Source organism: Megalops cyprinoides, chromosome 15, assembly GCF_013368585.1.
Source record: "Megalops cyprinoides isolate fMegCyp1 chromosome 15, fMegCyp1.pri, whole genome shotgun sequence".
NCBI lineage: Eukaryota > Metazoa > Chordata > Actinopteri > Elopiformes > Megalopidae > Megalops > Megalops cyprinoides.
This window is the reverse complement of record NC_050597.1, coordinates 9,495,849-9,513,758: the sequence shown is the minus strand read 5'-3', so window position 1 is coordinate 9,513,758 and position 17,910 is coordinate 9,495,849. Positions and strand designations below refer to the sequence as shown.

Sequence of the window (17,910 nt, the reverse complement as noted above, 5' to 3'; positions counted from 1 at the left end):
AAGTCAGCACTTCTACTATATTGCACACATACATGTTAAAAGGAAACCACTGAGTAACAAATGGCCAACAGATTTGTACAGTTTGTGTAATCACACTTCTACAAACTGCAAAAATATTTTCCACATTACCTACTATATGGTTGTTGTGTAAAGACCTCTTGTTACTGAAGTGACTACCAAATGCACATGGTCAATTTCATATCAAGTTACCACTCGTGCAATTGCAACATGATTTTGGGATATGTAAGTAACTGCTGCACTGCACATAATTTGTAATTTATAATTTGCATGACGCTCTACTATCCACGAATGGCATGTGTCGAGCTGTTAAAGGGAAGGGGAGCAAAAGTCACGTGAAAAGCAGGAAAAAAACAACTCCAGCCTTCAAAAAATGAAATGTATTAGTATCACAACCTCTACATGCTCTATGTGCTCTACCTGGAACTGCTGTTTTCTTTTGAGCACTGAATTAAAAAATGAAGATTTTATCAACAGTAATAGGATCCTGACAATATGCAACATTTGAGGGAGAAGGAACAAAAAAAAGAAAGAATCCATGAATAATTTGATAGGGAATTTTTGTTGCGCTGGAGGTGTGAGGTGGTACAGTGCATGGAAAATCCATCTTCTCTCGCGTTTCGGCTGGTCTCAGGGCTGCAGATGAGCTGTGCTGATAAGGAGCCAGCACTGGAAACACCGCATTTCTATTATTTATACACCGCGGGAATTACTTGTGTCTTCAAAAGCAGCGAGGGCAATTTCCCAAGCTAAAGCTTTTAAATCACTCACTGTACAGACCCTCTGCCATCCCCCAGATGAAAGACTGCGCAGTTTTAATGCAGTCAGAACATTGAGCAGGAGGGAAATAGCCCTCCAGGTGTGATCATATGCCCGGCACCTTGCTCTCCGTTTAGGTTCTCCTACTCTCTCGCTCACCCTTAATGGTGGCAATGCTCAAAAATCAATTTTCATTTTGCCAAGAAATGCAGCATTTATCACTTGTCTGGCAAACCAATATCGGAGTTTTGGTGCACTGGCTTGAAGAGAACGATTTTGTGCCTTATTGTGGTTATTGCTGCAATATTATTGATGTGGGAAAAAAAAAATCAATTTGTTCGAGCTCTACCTCGATTTCTGCAGGATTGGATTGCTGATTATTGCAATGATACAACACAAGCTGATATTTCAGTTTCTAGAAAGAGAAGAAGTGCAGGGTTGGTATTCTGGAACTCAGGATATTTGAATAACTAGGCTACAGATTAGAGATGATCTATATGACTACTTTGTGTGCAATTAGTGTGTGGAAATACATGAAGTAGAAATGTCTTTACATCACTTCTCTTCCAACTTTTTCTTCTGTAAAAGTACCTTAGTCATTGTATTGAAATTATAATAAACTGTTTATAAATTGTCTTGATCCTACGTATTAAGTACTGTGTTTTTTCAAGATCATGTACATTGGTCAAATGATCAGATCTATGGTTATTATCAGCATTGTTGATCGACTATTCCATTTTCATTTTGAATTATTGAAACACTGACTTTGATTAGAGATCAACTTAAAATTCCAAATAACAGTGAGTATCCAGTCATGGAATTTGTTAATAGGCATGTAATTTCTTTACAGATATAGTTGGCACAACAAAAAATATGATGGAACACCACAGGCATGCCTATCAATACAGTTCCTAACTGAAACTCAAAATGTCCTTATTTTCACCCTGATTTACTTTTAGTTTTTGCTTATCTGACTTTTCGTTTTTCACCCAGTTTTCTTTTAAATTGGCAGGTATAGACTACTCATTATGTCAGTGAGGTATGATCATCTACACCATCAATCAATAAAATACCCCTTAACTGCAATCCTTTGTACAGGTCCCGTATAGACAGGAATTGATTGGTAAACCGTCAGACTCAAACCATGCAGCTGACTACCTGCAACGTCAGCTCCGCCGACATTCCAGCACAGGCAGACTTCCACCTTGGAAAGCATCAGGACATCATCACTGAACTGCACACCAAGAAGACAGATCAAAGAACCGGTGCTGGTATGAACATTTACCTCCTGCAACTGCATGCAGGGAAGGAACGTGCGGAGGTGGGATGGGATAATACACTTTCGCACCCTTTGATTTGAATGCGACTGGGAGGGCCAGAAAAGGGGCTCTGATCAGTCTCCAAACACGCGCCACCGCTTAATCCCATCAAATGGCAGGCTGCTGGAGATAAGTGGGCTGGTATTCAGCAGAGATCGGCCCCCCGGCCCCGGGGCGGGCCCTGAGTGAGGCTCAGAACCGAGGCAGGGAAAATGTTTTTTTTTTTCTCCTCCCTCAATGTGCAGTGTGAGATTTGGCTGTGTTAAGGACACAGAGGTTAATGATCAGGTTACCCTTGGCTCTCAGACACTGACAAACATGTAAGTACTAGTCAGCCAGCAGTATGTGACCTGCATGTCCTTGTACCTGGGTCAAATCAGAGATTCACATTTACTTAACTGTATAGTATAGTACACACAGTACATATACAACTGATCCAAATATTACACCCCTCTTCTGAACTCTTAGTGCATGGTTGAAAACCTAAGAGCCCTATATAAAACAAAAGTTTTGTGTATCATCTCTGGAGAAAAATGACTGGAAGCTAATTGGCTGTGTCTCTCTCTCTTTTAAACCCCTTCACAAGTAATGCCCAGATCTTTTTAGGACTACATGATGAATCTGCATGCGTGCATGCATTACTGAACATAGTTCCAGGAACATGTGTGCGTGCAAGGGCCTCTGTTATTTCATACCACTTGCACAGTAACATAAATGGTATAAATGGTATAAAATGGAGGACAAAGCTACATGTCATACAGTGTCACCACTCTGCCTTGCTTTCCCGGGATCTTCACTTTGAAAAACTTGATAAAATGTCCATTCCCTTTACCCTGGGTGTTTTCCATAACTACACACTGCATGTGTATGGATTTATATGTCCATACATATGTGGGTATATGCATGTTACATTATTCCCTTTTAATTCATTCATTCACGGCTTATCATGTCTTGCCCATTTACTTTTACTTGAGACTACCAACCAAAATTAGCCTCGGACTAACTTAATAAACCAGTAAATTGAAGACATAGTCACATAATTCTGTGAATACTGTTTCGATGTGTTGTCCCTGAACCAGATATTAAAATGAAAACTACATTCTGAAACATCTTTGCGTCTTCCTAAGGTGAGCTTGTTAGCCACTGTGCTAAAAATAGGCCCTGGTGTTGCAGGTGGCCTCAGCATCCTTGGCCTAGCAATGAGCACACATGGAGAATCAGATGAGCACAGTTTCATTGTGACCCCACTAAAGATAGCCAACTCAAATAGAAAATTATTGTGCTCTCTCAGCTTCATATAACTGATGTGCAGTGTTTTATATATAGACATGTTTTTCCACCACACACACACACACACACACACACACACACACACACACACACACACACACACACACAACCAAACACACACACACACACGGGGCAAGGGGCACACACATGTTTAGAGGTGTTGCCACTGGCTAACCAACCATTTTCCAATAGAGATCACCATCATAAATCCCTACAAGCTATCACAGTGTAATACATTTTCTGATATATTTTTCAAGGCATCATTTCTTTTCTATTTTCTTCATCTAAAGGTCAGGGCATTTATTTGTAACATTCCCTGAAATGTAACCTGAGCAATCCCTTTCTCTCAAGGGAAACTGGACATGCAGTGACTTAACACCTATTAACACCTATTAAGAATCCAACAATGCAAGGAATGCCCTGATTATCTTGTTGCGATTGATTTAAATGAGACACTGTCCGCGGGATTGGCAGGTTAATTAAATGTCACGCGGTCCAATGATGCCGCCCTGACATGATGTTTGGAGAGGTCACATTCGGTTAGCTGCTGCTTTCCTCTGTGGTAAGTCATGTCTTGAACAGTGCACTATGTGCGATTTATTAAGCGCTGTGGACCTTTCAATAAAATGCTTGACCATGCACCATTAGCAGCGTCACGGAGGCACTGAAATACCTGCCACTGCGTACCTAAGAAATGCTCTACATTTCAGGCTTTGATTCTGGAGGATTACTTTGTAAATGAATGTGTTACTGGCAAACTCAATTCCTTGTAGTGGGCCACATAAAAGAAAACAAAAAAAAAAAACAACAATATTACTGAAATACTGAAGAGCACTAATAGCTTCAAGCCTTTCATTGCATGTTTGCTATGAGTGACGCTGGTCTCGCTGCAGTCACAGGTGATATTAACCTTCCTAGAGAAATTAATACGAGCAGAATAGAAACAGTTCTGAGCAAACACACTTCATTAACAATGGCCTTCGGTTCCATTCCGAATTAGGGTTAGGTTATCGGAGCTGTCGTCTCACAGCTTGGAAAAGGAGGCTTTGGCGTGAAAGTAAATATCCGAGATGCACAGCACGTTGTGGGGTCTTGAGAGGGGTTAATTATAGCAGCCGCCGGGCACACAGACACACGTCTGCCTCCTCCAGGTTCTGAGAGGGGTTCCTCTGGTCTGTGACGAAGCAGAGCCGGGGGAGCTGGCAGCGGGGCTGACACCAGAGGTTTCCAGCAGAAGCCCGCGCTGACGCGTAAGAGTGAGCACAGCTGGGCAAAGCCTATTGGCTCCCAGGCATCTGCTCTCAGAGACTGACAGGGAGAATGAGACCTGACACTCAGTTAGGAGGAATACCGGGGGACCGGGCTTCAGTGGTACCGCTGAGCGTGGAAATGCGGCCATCCACTGAAACAGGACTGACCCACTGCATGGACCCGAGCAGCATCGGTGGCCCTGCAGTCACAGCCCATCTCTCTATCTGAACAGCAGTGCGGATGCGCTGTTATTAGCTTCACCGTCAGCAGGACGCCACTTCCCATTGGAATAAACATTTCTTTTTTTTACCCATAATGCTCTGTAACTTTAATTGCTTTGGAATTTAATCGGTGCATGCACTGTGCCTAAGACAAAACCCTCCTGCCGACTGCAATGTTCCACTGCCTGCTAAATGTCACTCCTCAGTATTGCAAAGGTATTAAAAAGCTTACAAGACACTGCAAATAGGGGCTGGTGACTAAGTCTCCAAAAAATGACTAAGTCTGCTTTTTTAGAAGGAACTGATGAGATCTACCCCTAGAAAGTGTGTCAAAAGAATCAGGCATACTGCGAGATCTGTGCAGAGCAACCTTCAATTTTATACCAGAGCATGGTGTAATTGGGTGCAGGTCTGTGACAAAAACATAAAAAAAAACAGAAAAGGTTGATGTCAGCGTTAAGACCTAAGACCCTCTAAATGTCAAAGAACACAAAATGTCTGCCCAAGTCCTGCTACTCAAAGTGGGCTTTAGAGCTGAACAGGTCTGGAAAACAGTGGCTTTAAAATGTGGAGGCGGCTCCTTTGAGCATTGTCGCACAAGCTAAGTAAAGCAGAACAAAATCATTGTGGGGGGAAACCCTCAGCACATTCATCATCAACAGCACCCTGAACCCTATGGATTTCACAATGGGTGTTTTATGGAACCTGAAAAGGGTTGCTGCAGTCTCTGCTGTGTGCAGCCAAGTCAGCATGGTCTGTTTAATACAGGGCTTGAAGAAAAAAAAAAATAAAAATGAGGATTATTTAAAAAACTGATGGGGGTGGCAGTGGGCTTATAGATTTAAGGGGCTTTAAGATTCCAGTTCAGTGCGCCGTTTCACATAGCCTACGACAAATCATCAGGTTAAGCCTCTCTGAAAAATCTACAGTATGTTTTCTTCTTATAACTCTTCTTCTTGGAAACCCATTACCAATTCTACTTGCAGGGTTAATTATTTCTAGCAAACCTGACCAAAAAAAAAATTGACCATGTTCAGCCTTGACAGTGTGCCTCTGTGTAAATCTGTTAAATCAAACACACACAGTGCAACTTTACTTTGTAAAAGGAGAAGTGTAAATGAGCTACAGGTGTCCTTATACTGAGGGCATCTTTCACTTTGATATGTCTGTACACCAGCAGGCCAGACCATCAGGGCATGTTACCGCCTGAGGAAGAGCCATCACCGGTGTTTGGGCTTTAAATAGATGACCCAGCAGTGCGAAACACATCTTGTTATATATAGCATTCAAGATTTACACCGTCAGGTACAAACTACTCAAAGGCAACTTCTCAAAACTGACGACATTGGTAGCTGGTGATATGTGTATTTGAACTACCTCAAGCAGTATCCTACCATCTGCAGTCCTTTCTCATTTGGTTTTTCATAAATGATGAATGCTGATTGAGAGACAGCTATACAGCTATATCTGTTTCTACAGTCTGTTTTAACCCAACAGAAATGTCCCAGAGGCCAATATGGTGCCATTCCTAAAAAGGCAATTAATACAAATACCTACAAAATAAAGTTGTGAAAAATGCCTACCGAAGAGGCAAAGGGTCAATTAAAATGTGACAATAAGGAGTGTGCCTATGGAGTCAACACTCCCTGAAATTTGCTAAACAAATGTTCAGACCATCTGGTTGGGAGGAAAACCAAATTCGTCATGACAACACAGCAGGAAGAAGGAGCACAAGTGCTGAAGAAGAAGAAGAAGAAAAAAAAACATAAATGCATAAATCCAGGATCCACAAATTGCCACCCAAAAGTTTGAGTGACAAAAACCTGATGCACTGTATGAAGGTCATGGATGAAATCTTCCGAAATGGCAGCTAGCCATTATTAAAAGACACCTGGGTGACACATGATGACCACGGTTTCCTTCTCGTAGCAAAATAAAGCCTATGACTGTTCTGCGACCAGGGGAGAACTTAGGCCTGAAGAGAAAGTTGATACCAACTGAACACAGAGCCTGTGTTGTATTGAGCAGGAGTTTCAGAAACGCGCCTTGGCTTCACTTTTACCACCACAAGGGCTTTCTCTTTCACTGGAGGTGGAGTGCTGATTATGTGTACACTCACCTCAAACTGCTACAGTCAAGAGACATGGTGCTCCAGACCCTGAACCTCCTTCCTCAGGGAGGCTTAGCTGCTGTAAGTATTGATGTGTTTAGTTTTCTTGGTATTACTAACTCTGTCTTATTAAGGAATGAAAAATGAAAAAATGTAAAGCTTTACCCACAGTGGGCCAAATGGCAATGAAAGGCCAGCCTGTCTGAATGAAGTGGGATTTTATGTTTCAGTACTCATGCTGAAGGACAATGTAGCTACAAAAGTAGCTTCAACAATGCCATCTCAATTCAAAGATGTACTTTTATACTGCTGCTATTAACACAGACTTCAGTCTACCGAGGAAAGAAAAAATCATTAAAAAGAAACTTGATTTTCAATTAATGTATTTTACATCTGTGGTGAATTTAGATGTCTCTATGTCATAATTAAATGATAATATTATCAACAGTTTTGCCTCACTGCAACCTTGTATATGAACCTCTGAAAAGAGCACCACATTAGTCCACATCTACAATGAGGGTGATGAGTCTTTTTCCATGTACAATATAGGTCTGTCATTAACGTACAACATTTTTTCCATTCCAATGACACGAGGTGCTACGATCCTATTTCCTCAACCAAAGTAAATGTGTCTATGTAGCCTAGGGAACCTACAATCTATGCTGGCTTTTAAGTTCAAGAGCCAACCTGAATAAGTGATGACTCACCGATCTAATTCGACCTGTACTTGGTACCTGGGTCAGCATGGTCTTCTCAGCCCACATTTTGGACTGGCACAGTCATGGGTTTTAGTTCAATCCTAGGTGTTTTACCAAAAATAGGAAAACGGATGGCACAATGGCACCCTACCTGAGTAAGAGCGCGCGTGTGTGTGTGTGTGTGTGTGTGTGTGTGTGTGTGTGTGTGTGTGTGTGTGTGTGTGTGTGTGTGTGTGTGTATGTGTGTGTGAGACAACGATGGTAACAATATGGATTCAGAGCCTCAGAGCTAGGTAGGGTGACTGGGACATTTGCAGGGAATTGCCATTCAGTACTCCAGTGACACTGCACACCCCCATCACAGTGTCTCCCCTCAGGGTCTCATTACAGGACCCTACGGCTGCCAAGCTGATCAACCCTGGCCCCATAAACTGAGCTCATTTAAATCTGTACTCTGTGACAGAGTGTCTCTGCCCCTCCATCAAAGGCAAATTGACCTTTCATTACACCACAACATCCCAAGGCCCAGGTGTCTCCACGCAACATGAGACAGTGCTGTCATCGGTGGTCAAGCTGTGTCAGAGACAGCTTAAGTGGTGTGTGTGTGTGTGTGTGTGTGTGTGTGTGTGTGCACGCGCATGTGCATGTGGGGGGTTTGGGGGGTCATTAATGCAAACTCCCAGCCTTAATTAGAGAGGGACGCTGGTCAGCATTGCTGTGCTGGATCTCTGTCATGTCTGTATTAATGTTAAGCTTTGAAGCCATACTTGAAATATAGCATTATCCCATTCTAGTATTAGCAGGTCTTTTATTCCTTGCATCTAATCTACTCACTCTCATTCTCTGGGGCAGAGATAGGCAATAAATGACATAAAATGTTAAGCGATAGACAGGACGTCAAGTATGCTTTACAGCTTAAGGGAAAATGAGAGGCCCAAAACAATTGCTGCCCTTCCTCATTCTCCAAAAAGTATGACAGTTCCATTACACAGATTTTTTTTCTTTCTCTTTTAAAAATATTAGTGTATTTTACAAATATCATAAAATATTTCAAATAATAATTATTATCAATACTCATCAAGTAAATCACTGAAAACCTGCAATCATATCTAAGTAGTTTCTCAGTTTTCAGTGGTGGTTCAATGCTGTGTTAGCTGTTGTAAGATAAATTAACAATGCAATGAAAAACTAGTGGTTTTTTAAATGCCTGTCTAAGAAGCACTGAACAGTGGAATACAAAAAAAATGTAGGTAGGAACATGGACAAGATGAGGAATGCAAGACATGAAATTTTAAAACTGCAGCAAATTGTAATAGCCAATCACCAATATCTAGCTACGTGGCAGTACATTTGTTAAACACAAACAGGATTATTTTGTCAACTTGGATTGTATCTGGTAAGATTCACTAGGAGCTTGGTGACTATGATCTGATCCTTACACTAAAAAGCTGGTGATATATAATATCTACATTCGAATACAAGAAAGTTCAATGACCAGAACAGGTCATTCAGCCTAACTAGGCTGATCATTATGTGGTTGTGAGTTGTGGTGTTAATTGGAAATGGCACTTCTCCTAAAATGTACCGGTGATTAGTAGAGTGGCCTTCAAGATTAATTGCAGCCTTGTTTTTGCGCTGGCTTTTAAACTGAGCAGTAGTCAAAGGTCATAAGGACCTTGCAACTGTATTACATCATTCATCTCAGGCACTTGGTGCCAACATGCGATGGCCCAACCCTCAGTTAAAACCTGTGACTGTGAAACCATAAATTAAATTCTGCTGAACGATGATTCTGAGACAGTCTCTTCAAAGGTCAACATTAAAAAAAAAGTGCTGCTCTATGGTGAGGATGACCTATGAACCATCAATTAAATATGGTCAAAATGTCTTCCTGACTCCTGATCACTGCTCGGAAAAACTCCCCTTTGGAAAGGAGAATCCAAGGTTTTTTTTTCCAAAAGATTGTGTACTGTGTGCCGTTAATCCTAAAAATGATTTAAAATATAGTACACCATACATACAAATGATGTGCTCTCTACAGTCTCAGAAATCATGCGTTACTAATCCTCACTGTGTTATGCACTCCACAAGTGCCCTTGATTGGATAATCCTGGCTTGTCACATCACTGAGTCATTGTCAGACAACAGAAAGGAAGAGGACACGGTCCTCCCACCTTCACTAACAGGTCAGACAAGTAGATTGTTTGCTCCAAATTGCCCTTCAAGTCTTCTGGACGACACGGTCAAGCGTTCGTCTGGGCATCGTCATGACGACACTCCACATCAGCGTGTCCCAGCCCACGAATGTCACAGTCTGGTCGATTTTGGCAGAAAGAAACCTGATACTGAAACAATGTCACCATTTCAATGACAGTCGATTACCTTCTTTTGTCTTTTTGGTGAACTAGCTGATAACTAGCTGAACAAACATCTTGCGCCAAGAACAATCAGCATGAGTTCACATGATGAGAATGAGTGATAACGATGATTCACAGCGATGACTCAGACCCTTTAAAAAGTAAAAAAATAAATACATAATAGCGATGATAATAAAGTATGAAGAAAAACCTTTCTGGTTCCCTTTCCCTTTCCATTTTTGCAATCTGACACATTTAGTCTTTCAGAGTTAGAACCCAGAACAAATACTTTTTGTTTTCACCATTTAATTACTTTAGAAGAATTATCAAACAAAGCAAAAAAGAATAGTACAGTCTGACAATCAAGCCCCTGCACTTTACAAATTAATTTTAATTATACTGGATATGTGGAAAAACAGACCTATGAAAATGCACTGAAGCATCTTTTTGTCATATCAGGAGTGTCTCTCTGCAGGCTTTACAGGGTCAGGTTAACCTGAACAAATAACATGCCTAATGTTTAATATAAGGAACAAAATATTAACAAATATATATTGACTTATAAAACACCACATCCAAATGCATGAGATGAGGTGCTTTTTGCAACACAACTTTAACAGGCGAGTCTTCTGCATGGACCAGTTATGCAGGGACTGACAGGAAAGCCGCCTGCATCACTGCCCCCCTGTAGTACAGTGGCTGATACATTACATGAAGAAGGGTTTTCCAAGCACCCTCCTTCCTTCATTAAGAATACAAATGAGATTACATGTTTCACAATGTCAAAAGAAATTCTAGTAGAGCAGCACGGTTAGACGACCCTGTGTGTGTGTGTGTGTGTGTGTGTGTGTGTGTGGTGGAAAAAAATGGGCAAGACAGCAGAACTGTCGCAGTGCTGTGAGCTCTGACTAAAGAGAGAGAGAGAGAGAGAGAGATGGAGGGAGAGAGCGAGAGAGAGAGAGAGGGGGAGAGAGCGAGAGAGAGAGAGATGGAGGGAGAGAGCGAGAGAGAGAGGGGGAGAGAGCGAGAGAGAGAGGGAGGGAGAGGGAGAAAGAGAGAGAGAGAGAGAGAGAAAGAGAGAGAGAGAGGGAGAGAGAGAGAGAGGGGGAGAGAAAGAGAGAGAGAGGGAGAGAGAGGGGGAAGGAGAGAGAGAGAGAGAGAGAGAGAGAGAGAGAGGGTAGGAGAGCTGGCAGAGCCGTGCAGCAGATGTCTCCCAGTCCTTCGTGGCAAATGTCAGTGGCACAGAGCCGTTGCAGTCTTCAGACCTGCTAGTATGCAGGTCCTGTACTCGCCTCAGAATACCCGAGGACCAATCAGAGACGGGGCAAGTACTGAGCCATCCCTCAATGCCTCACCAGGTTAGTGAAAGGGCGCCTCACACACCTTTGGCTTAAAACATACCCAGTAGATAAAAATCTTTAAAAATGAGCCCTATACTGCAATGTAAAGCCAAGTTAACAGCAGAAATACTGAGGAGCCTAACCAGCAACAGAACCTCTTCAGCAAACACCACTGACCTAAGCTCTTACATACACTCTTCAGTCTTATTTTCCAATATCCACATAGCAGATGCCTTTTCTGGAGAAAGTTACATTTTAAACAAATTCCACTGCGGTCTGGCCCTAGCACCACTACAACCCTCTGATCCAGGGGGCCAGGGCCTGAGCCAACACTCCACACTGCCCACCCTTCCCTGCGGTGTCCAAGGATCTTAAAGGACTGCTCAGAAAATTCTGCCACGCAATATGGCTGCAGGGAGCATGTGGGACTGCCCTTTGGCACCACTCCGAGAGAGCCGCTAATGGAACACCGCAGTAGATTCCGTTATGCTGACAGAGGAATTCTATCCGCAATGAGTGAGCACATGCAGGCCGCCGTGGCAGGGGTCATAAACAGACAGGTTTGCTGTTTACTACATAAACACCTGCTTTTAGGTCAATGGAAACAGGGCTGGTCTGATGGCGGCAGAGAGAGGTTGTCTGGAGATATAATAAGCTCTGCCTATTGCCAAACAAGGGCTATGAACAAAGTGGAGTAAATCAAAGGTGAATATACCCCGCCATCCCACGATGCTGAGTGCTGAGAAAAGGACTGTACAAATGAGGAAAAAGGCAAAAGGCCCATGTACACTAAGCTCCGATAATATTATTAAGGAAAAGGATAACTTTCGAAATTATTTCAAATTGAATTTGAATCAATTGAATCAACAGGTAACTTGATGAAGGTCCAACAAGCACTGGATATCATCTGTGTCACAAATATGTTTTTCCCCAATGCTTTTCCCCTCTATGCAGCCCTGTTTTGCAATCTCTGACCGTAAAATTACGCTTGTGGCCGCAACAACCTCTGCATCCATTGAAGAGCACTGAGGTGAGACAACGACAATGCTCTGCCACACTTGCATTCAGCCGATGGCCATTTTTCACACTGCGAGTCACACAGCACTCTACAGTGTAGTGGGTGCTCGTCGGAAGACAGGCGCTACACAACTGGTGTCATCAACTTGCAGGAAGCCCTGGCTGGCATTTCCCTGGTGGGATGAGACCAATTTGTCCCACTACTGACCCGGTCACTGTCACTATGACACAGCCAGTTACAAGCCTGGGCCTCAAAGTCTGCATTCAATGTGAACGCCTTGCTGACTGAGCTACTTCAAATGCTGACAAATAAATTTAAAGAACACAAGCGTGCACTGGCCATTTCTCCTTTCTTTATGAGCAAACAGGACATAGAGAGAGAAAGTTACAACATTCCGCTGGAATTGTGGCAGCTACTGTACTGAGCAATAATTTCCAACCTATTCTTTTCACATTTTCCATACGTCAAGTATACATTGACTATATGCCAGAGCTCGGTAGTCAAGACCCCTCCTTTGTTTCATAGATCATTTGACATAGAAAACATGAAATTACTTTCCTGGTCCTGGCTTTAGGAATTGTTTGAAAGAGTGAAATGAAAAGGGAAAAAAAAAACCACAACATGTGAAATTTTCCTGATGTTGGCTGTAACAATTTCTGTTCAAAAACTGTTCATAGACTAAATAACTAGTGGATATATATCATTTAGTGAGACCACTTAGCTGTATTGCAAGGGACACATCTTTACACAAAAGACATCTACATGTGTTAAATACCGCTAACACTGGAACATGTTTGTACTGTGTGCCCTGCTGTTAACACAATTCCTATTTGCCATAAATATCTGGTTATATAATAAAGCAGGTGTAACAATTAGCCACTCTGAGTCTTCGAGCAGCTTGCACAGAGAAATCAATCACATTCACCGTAAACAAACAACTGAATTTAGACAGCTAATTCATCCTCAAAAACAGGAGTAGGGTGACAAATGTGGAATGTGTTTTAATTAAAACGCGACTCAATTATATTTTACATGACAGCCGCCACATTCCCTGCGAGGGGGGTAGTGAGGTTTACATGCACAGTGAAAGAGAAGAAACAGAACTCCACTTTCTTGTTCTGAGCTGGGGACTTAATGTTACTTCTGGATCATAGCCACAGGGGTAACCTGTGGGTATGAGGGATCCACAACAAGGACTGACCTACAAAAAGCCAGTCCAGGAGACCGGTCCCTGGTGTACACAAATCCGACAGCCTGTCTAATCGTTTCAAACGTGAAGCGGCCAGAGCGTGCCCTGTATTAGTCACTTCTCTGCGTCACAAACACTTTATCCAAAAGCCCGTGTCGCCGGAGAGACCTCGCTACCGGCAGTGCTCACTACACTGACAGACCACTTGCGTCTTGGTTTTGTTATTTTACCTGTCATGGCTTTAACCAAACAAATCCCATTAAAGCTGCCTTGTTCTCTGGCTCACATACATTTTTAATTTTCCCAACACTGATGACCCTAACTTTTATCAGAAAATGCTGATGCTGATCGAGCTACATAACCGAGATGTTTTACAGTACACAGAGGCAATGAAATTCAGTGAGTATCAGCACTCTTAGCCAGAGAGACTTTATAGACTTATCACAATAACCCCTGTGGACTCAAATTGAACAGATGCCATGAATGAATCTTGATATCTTTGTGGAGAGCCAGATGCCTCCGGTGTGAATCTTGATATCTTCTTGGAGGGCCAGATGGTATTCTTGGAGCCATCCTTCTGCTTTGAGTTTGCCAGCCCTTGCGGAGACACTCATGTTCTGATTTACAAGACTTGCTGTATATGCTACTGTTACAGTGGGTTTTCCACTTTACATACATTTAAATGTAGGTGGCATTTTAGCTTAGTGGTTAAGGAGCTGGACTCGTAACTCGTAAAAGTTGCAGGTTCAATTCCTCACCAGGGCACTGCTGCTGGACCCTTGGGCAAAGTACTTAACCCACAATTGCCTCAGTAAATATCCAGCTATATAAATGGATAACACTGTAAAACCACTGTAATTGATGTAAGTCGCTCTGGATAAGAGTGTCTGGTAGATGCCAATAATGTAATGTAATAATGTAACGTATACTGCACAGCTTCATCTTAAGCTTCTGCATTTTTAGACCTCTCCCTGCTCCAACACAGCTGATTCAAATGATCAACTCGTTATGAACTCCTGAAGCTGCTTAATAACAAACTGATCATTTAAATCAGCTCTGTTGGAGCAGGGAGAGATCTAAAACATGCAGGACAAGTGGTCCTCCAGGAGAGGTTTGGGAAAACGCTGTTCTATGTAACGTAATATTGACCCTAGTGTGGACTATGCAAATTCAACAGAGAGCTTTCGATGGGGAGAGATACTGTACGAAGCGAGCTAACAGGGTGGTTTGAATCAATTCTCACACATTCTCACGCTCTCTGTGCCTGCTTTGATGTGATAAAGCACAGAGTGTGTGCCTCCAGCGAGAGCAAAGAGGCCGCATCCAACAGGATTAAATCTGCAGATAGTGGAGGGAGGGATTGCAGGGTCACTCGAGGTGAAGAGACTCCCAGCGCCGCAGAGGCCAGAGACTACGCTCACTCCTTCGGCCTGAGCAGTACTACTACACACCCTGCCGCGCCACGGCACAGGGGCGTAACACAATGTATCTGCGCGCTTGCTGGTGCTGAGCAAAGGGCTTGTCCGAGTCATTGGATTGGTTTAGCATTGAGTGTTAGCAATATCAGCATCACCAAAGGTAGCAGGAAAAACACAGGAAAAATAATAAAAAAAAAAAAATAATGGAATAGGCACCTTCATGACCGCACACAGGATTTACCACTTTATAAGCCAAAAATGAGCAAATACTGAGCTTTATTACAGCTAGTATAGGGAAATACACCATGACAGGCATTATATCACTATGTCTTCATTTAAAGTCTTATGTATGTCTTATTTATCTTTGTTGTATCATTATCTCATTATACTTGGCTTCCAATGCCTAGTCAGATCACACAAGTTAACTTGTGGTAGGGCCTGAATGGTGTTATGCTCACACACACTGGTCTGGGAGTGTTGTTAGCCTGGTCTGACATTGTTGCTCATTCAGCTTGAATGGATACACATATGTTCTGTTGTGCTGGAAGTTGCTCTGGATAAGAGCATCTGCTAAATGCATGTAATGTAATGTAATGAAATGTACATGAATGTACAATGCATGCTTTATGAAGAACCTATGAAGCTACACTTAATTCATTGTGTGACCAATGTACCGTAATAATGTAATTCAAGAGATTTAATGAAGTCTCTATGCCTTCTCCTTTTTCCTCTCACCTACAAGTGAATTTTCAGGACAAGCTGACCTTTTGTTGTTAATCAGGGTACAAAGGGATACCAATACTTTTACCTGTGCCATTTTTAAGAAGCTTTTACTGCTTTGATAAAAGTTTAAAATCGAAAATTGTCTGCTCCTCGCATTGAGTTAGATTCCTGCCTGAACAGAACAACAAAAAAATGAAGCCAATACTATCTGTCAAAGGTTCTGAATCAGTGAGACCCATTTTGGCTTCTCCCTGCAGGTGCACTCTGTCCTTCGCCTTCGCCGACGAGCCTTCAGACACTCTCTCACCCCCCCATGTGCCGTACAAACCAGCCTACTACCTAGGGCCACTAACAATAACATTCAATATCCTCCCATCTTGCAGCTCCAGTTGTGGCTTTGACATCTTTTGTTCTGAGTGAGGCCCACCACTGTGCTTACCTAATATAATATAATTTAATTAACTGTATGGTCAGCATTGATATATACATGTTTACAATTAGACTAATGAATATAAAAATTGCATTTAGCTACAGTAATATGCCACATCTAAAATCTGTATCATACAGATGGTTCTTCCATTTCGGGATCGCTTACATTCTAATTATGTTCCATCACCTGAGAATTATGGACAGTAAGACAAAAGTTATACACAGTAAATTAAATCATTCTTTTCACAGAAGCAGTTCCATGAGGGGATAAGATTAGATGAGCAAGGAAACAAGAGATGTAACAGAGTGCTTCTCTGAAATGGCAGATAAACGCTAAAAATCCAGAGCATAATTCATATACCGACAGGCAATGAATATAAATTACCTTAACAATACGAATGTCTGCAGTTTACCAATTTCAAAACGTGGGAATAAAAGTTTAAGCCCGTGCGCGTGTTTTAAAGTATGTATTTTCAGGGACTGTTGGTATCGCGGTGTCAGTGAGATAACTCACCTTGGATGAAAACCCTCTTCCAGAAGATGCGGCCGACGTGATTCCCTCCCAGGAAGACCAGGTTTGACAGGATGAGCATGGCGGTGGAGAAGGCGGACAGGAAGGCCTGGGCGCGCCTCCGCATGGGCGCGGAAAGGCAGCGCTCCTGAGGGGCAGAATACAGGGTGTCAGTAACAGAGCTGTCACCACCAATCTCAGGCCGGCCCTTTCAGCGCTGTCACACGCAGGAGGGGAGAAGATCAGGGCACTCACACACACCGCGGGGATGATAAAAGCTCCTACTTATTCACTTACCAGCTTTCACTCGTTTCTGCTCCCCTGTTTCTCCACTCTCTCTCTCACTGGCATTTTCCTAGCATCAGGAAATCGATTCCTACTTTTTGCCCCAACTGGCTTTTTGATATCTGGTTCTGCTTTGTGACACTACAGTAAAATACGCTACAGTACAGTACTGTAAAATGTGTAAAAACACATTCATTTTGATCGATTTCTTGATTCACCAAAGCTTACAAGGATTCATTTTTATTATTAGTATTAGCAGTAAACTGTAGTAAAAGTCAATATAACTAAGTTCCAACAGACACTGCACATCAAAAGTGACTGTCATATAGTTCAGTATTCAGTATCATTGGCTGAAGCATCAAGATCAGATTTGTTTTGGAAACGCAGCTGCGCCTGCCTTTCAAGGTTAGACCAGTGAATAATTATTATACATCACTTCTTTTCAGAGTGACATACAATAATGACTTTGGCAATTTTATGAACATGCTCCTTTAGAGTCCAACAAGAAAGGGCTAAATAATCTTTTGGTTTTCCTGCTGAGAGCTGATCCCTTTGAATATAATTTCAGGTCTTAGTTTGCGGTTCCATAGGGTTGCTCTGTGTGTTCAGTCACTGCAACTTCCCAAACAAACTGCTCGTGATTAACGCAGTGGACAGCTGTAAACGCTTTTCCAAAAATACCACGGTCAACCCTGTTTAAACAGCAAGCTGCCAGTGGCAGATGGATGAATTTCCTTGGAGTGGATGCAGGAGACAAAGGGAATCAGTTCTCATCCAGGCTGAGACTTCTTGGCTGCTTCTGTGATTGGTCCTGATTGATCCAATCTGAGAACCGACACTTGACACAGCATTTTTGCACTACCACAAAACCACTAAATTCGCAGTGAGTCATCACTGTTTTTTTTTTCAACTTGAAATAAAGTTGTGGCCATAACTTATGGTGAAACCCTAACCCCTAACCCTGATCTTTTGGA

General features: G+C 42.4%; 1 protein-coding gene across 1 annotated transcript in view; it reads right to left on the bottom strand.

The window, feature by feature from the left end:
- The window catches only part of hhat (hedgehog acyltransferase), a 65,874-nt gene that overhangs the window by 3,693 nt on the left and 44,271 nt on the right, over positions 1-17,910 (bottom strand). The window contains exon 12 of the mRNA XM_036547213.1: positions 16,655-16,799. Within this exon, the coding sequence (XP_036403106.1) occupies positions 16,655-16,799 (145 nt within the window). The remainder of the gene's footprint in view (positions 1-16,654; positions 16,800-17,910) is intronic.